Source organism: Morone saxatilis, unplaced genomic scaffold (assembly GCF_004916995.1).
Source record: "Morone saxatilis isolate NCDOM2014 unplaced genomic scaffold, NCSU_SB_2.0 Contig20, whole genome shotgun sequence".
In the NCBI taxonomy this organism is placed as follows: Eukaryota; Metazoa; Chordata; class Actinopteri; family Moronidae; genus Morone; species Morone saxatilis.
Window position 1 is genome coordinate 10320724 of NW_023339763.1, and position 1287 is coordinate 10322010.

The 1287-nt window shown below is 43.1% G+C and overlaps 1 protein-coding gene across 1 annotated transcript in view; it reads right to left on the bottom strand.

Moving 5' to 3' along the window:
• Nucleotides 1-23: 23 nt before the first annotated feature.
• Nucleotides 24-1287, bottom strand: part of f9b (coagulation factor IXb) — a gene marked incomplete in the record, with an annotated part of 8161 nt that continues 6897 nt past the window's right edge. The window contains 2 exon segments of the mRNA XM_035665946.1: nt 24-766; nt 1123-1267. Of these exon segments, the coding sequence (XP_035521839.1) occupies nt 210-766; nt 1123-1267 (702 nt within the window).

The following is a 1287-nucleotide window of genomic DNA, read 5'->3' on the forward strand; positions in this document are numbered from 1 at the left end:
ATACAATTGCATACAAGGTGTTATTTTGCAACATTTCAAACAACATGCAAAATACTCTTATTGGATAATCAAAATGAACATGAATGATTTCTCACTTGATTATTCAGTAGTAGTAAAACTGACTTTTCCAGTGGCTAACTAGACAAATGCTATGCATGTTTTGCTGGCTGACAGCTGTGTTATTCCCACACATGGACTCCATTTGTCAGTTAGTTAATTTGGATCCCTGTTGTCTGACTGATCCACAGGTAGTACCGTGAGACTCGAGTGTAGATGCCGTACTTCCCGTCCTTGGCACACTCCTCGCCCCAGCTGACGATGCCTGTCAGGAACCAAGTGCCTTTATAATTGGTGACATGTGGCCCCCCACTGTCTCCCTGGCATGAATCTTTCTGTTCACTTTGGTAGCCAGCACAGAACATAAAGCGTGTGACGTGGTCCCGACTGCTCTGTTTGCACAGGGTGCGGTCCACGTAGGGCACCTCCAGCTTTTGAAGTTTGGTGGCCTCGGGGCCCAGGAACCTTAGCCGTCCCCAGCCGCTCACCAGAGAGCTGCTGGACTCCCTCAATAGGTTCTCAATAAAGTCTTTGGGGCCCAGGCAGATGGGAAGCCGTTGGTTGGACAGTTCCACCGGACTGGCAAGCTTCAGTAGTGCAATATCATGGTTATACGGTGACTTACTGAAATTGTACATGTGATGGATATGCTTCTTTTCCACTTGATAATCCCGCTCTGGACCCTCTTTCTTGCTCACGTCATGTTCACCTAGAAGTATAGACTTATATATTATAACATGATTATATCATTTTCTGCACCAGGCAATGTGTGTGATGCATCTAGCACCTTCTCAAGTCAGATTACTGCATAAAATGAAAGCAAGTAACATCAAATTTAAAAAAAAACAAACACACCAAACAAAGTAGTTTTACTCCTCATGAAGCTGAGAAGATGTAAAAGAAGAAAAGAAATTGTACATTGATGGTCTTACTAACACTTTACCTAGCTGCAAAATAAAACACATAGGTATTTATAGGATACCTTACCATGGTCTTCTGTACTTTATGAGTTATGGATCAGAGATGTAGAATTTAGAGTGTTTAGAAAGTATTAGTTTTTCCTACCCACTCTGACGAAGAAACTTCGTTTATCAATACTAGCTTGTGTCAGACAATGGGCAGCGGTTATGACCCACAATTCACTGAGCAGAGATCCTCCACAAAAAGGCTCCGCTCTTTGAAGGACTACTGAATGAGACATCAGAGCCACCTGCAAACACACACACACAC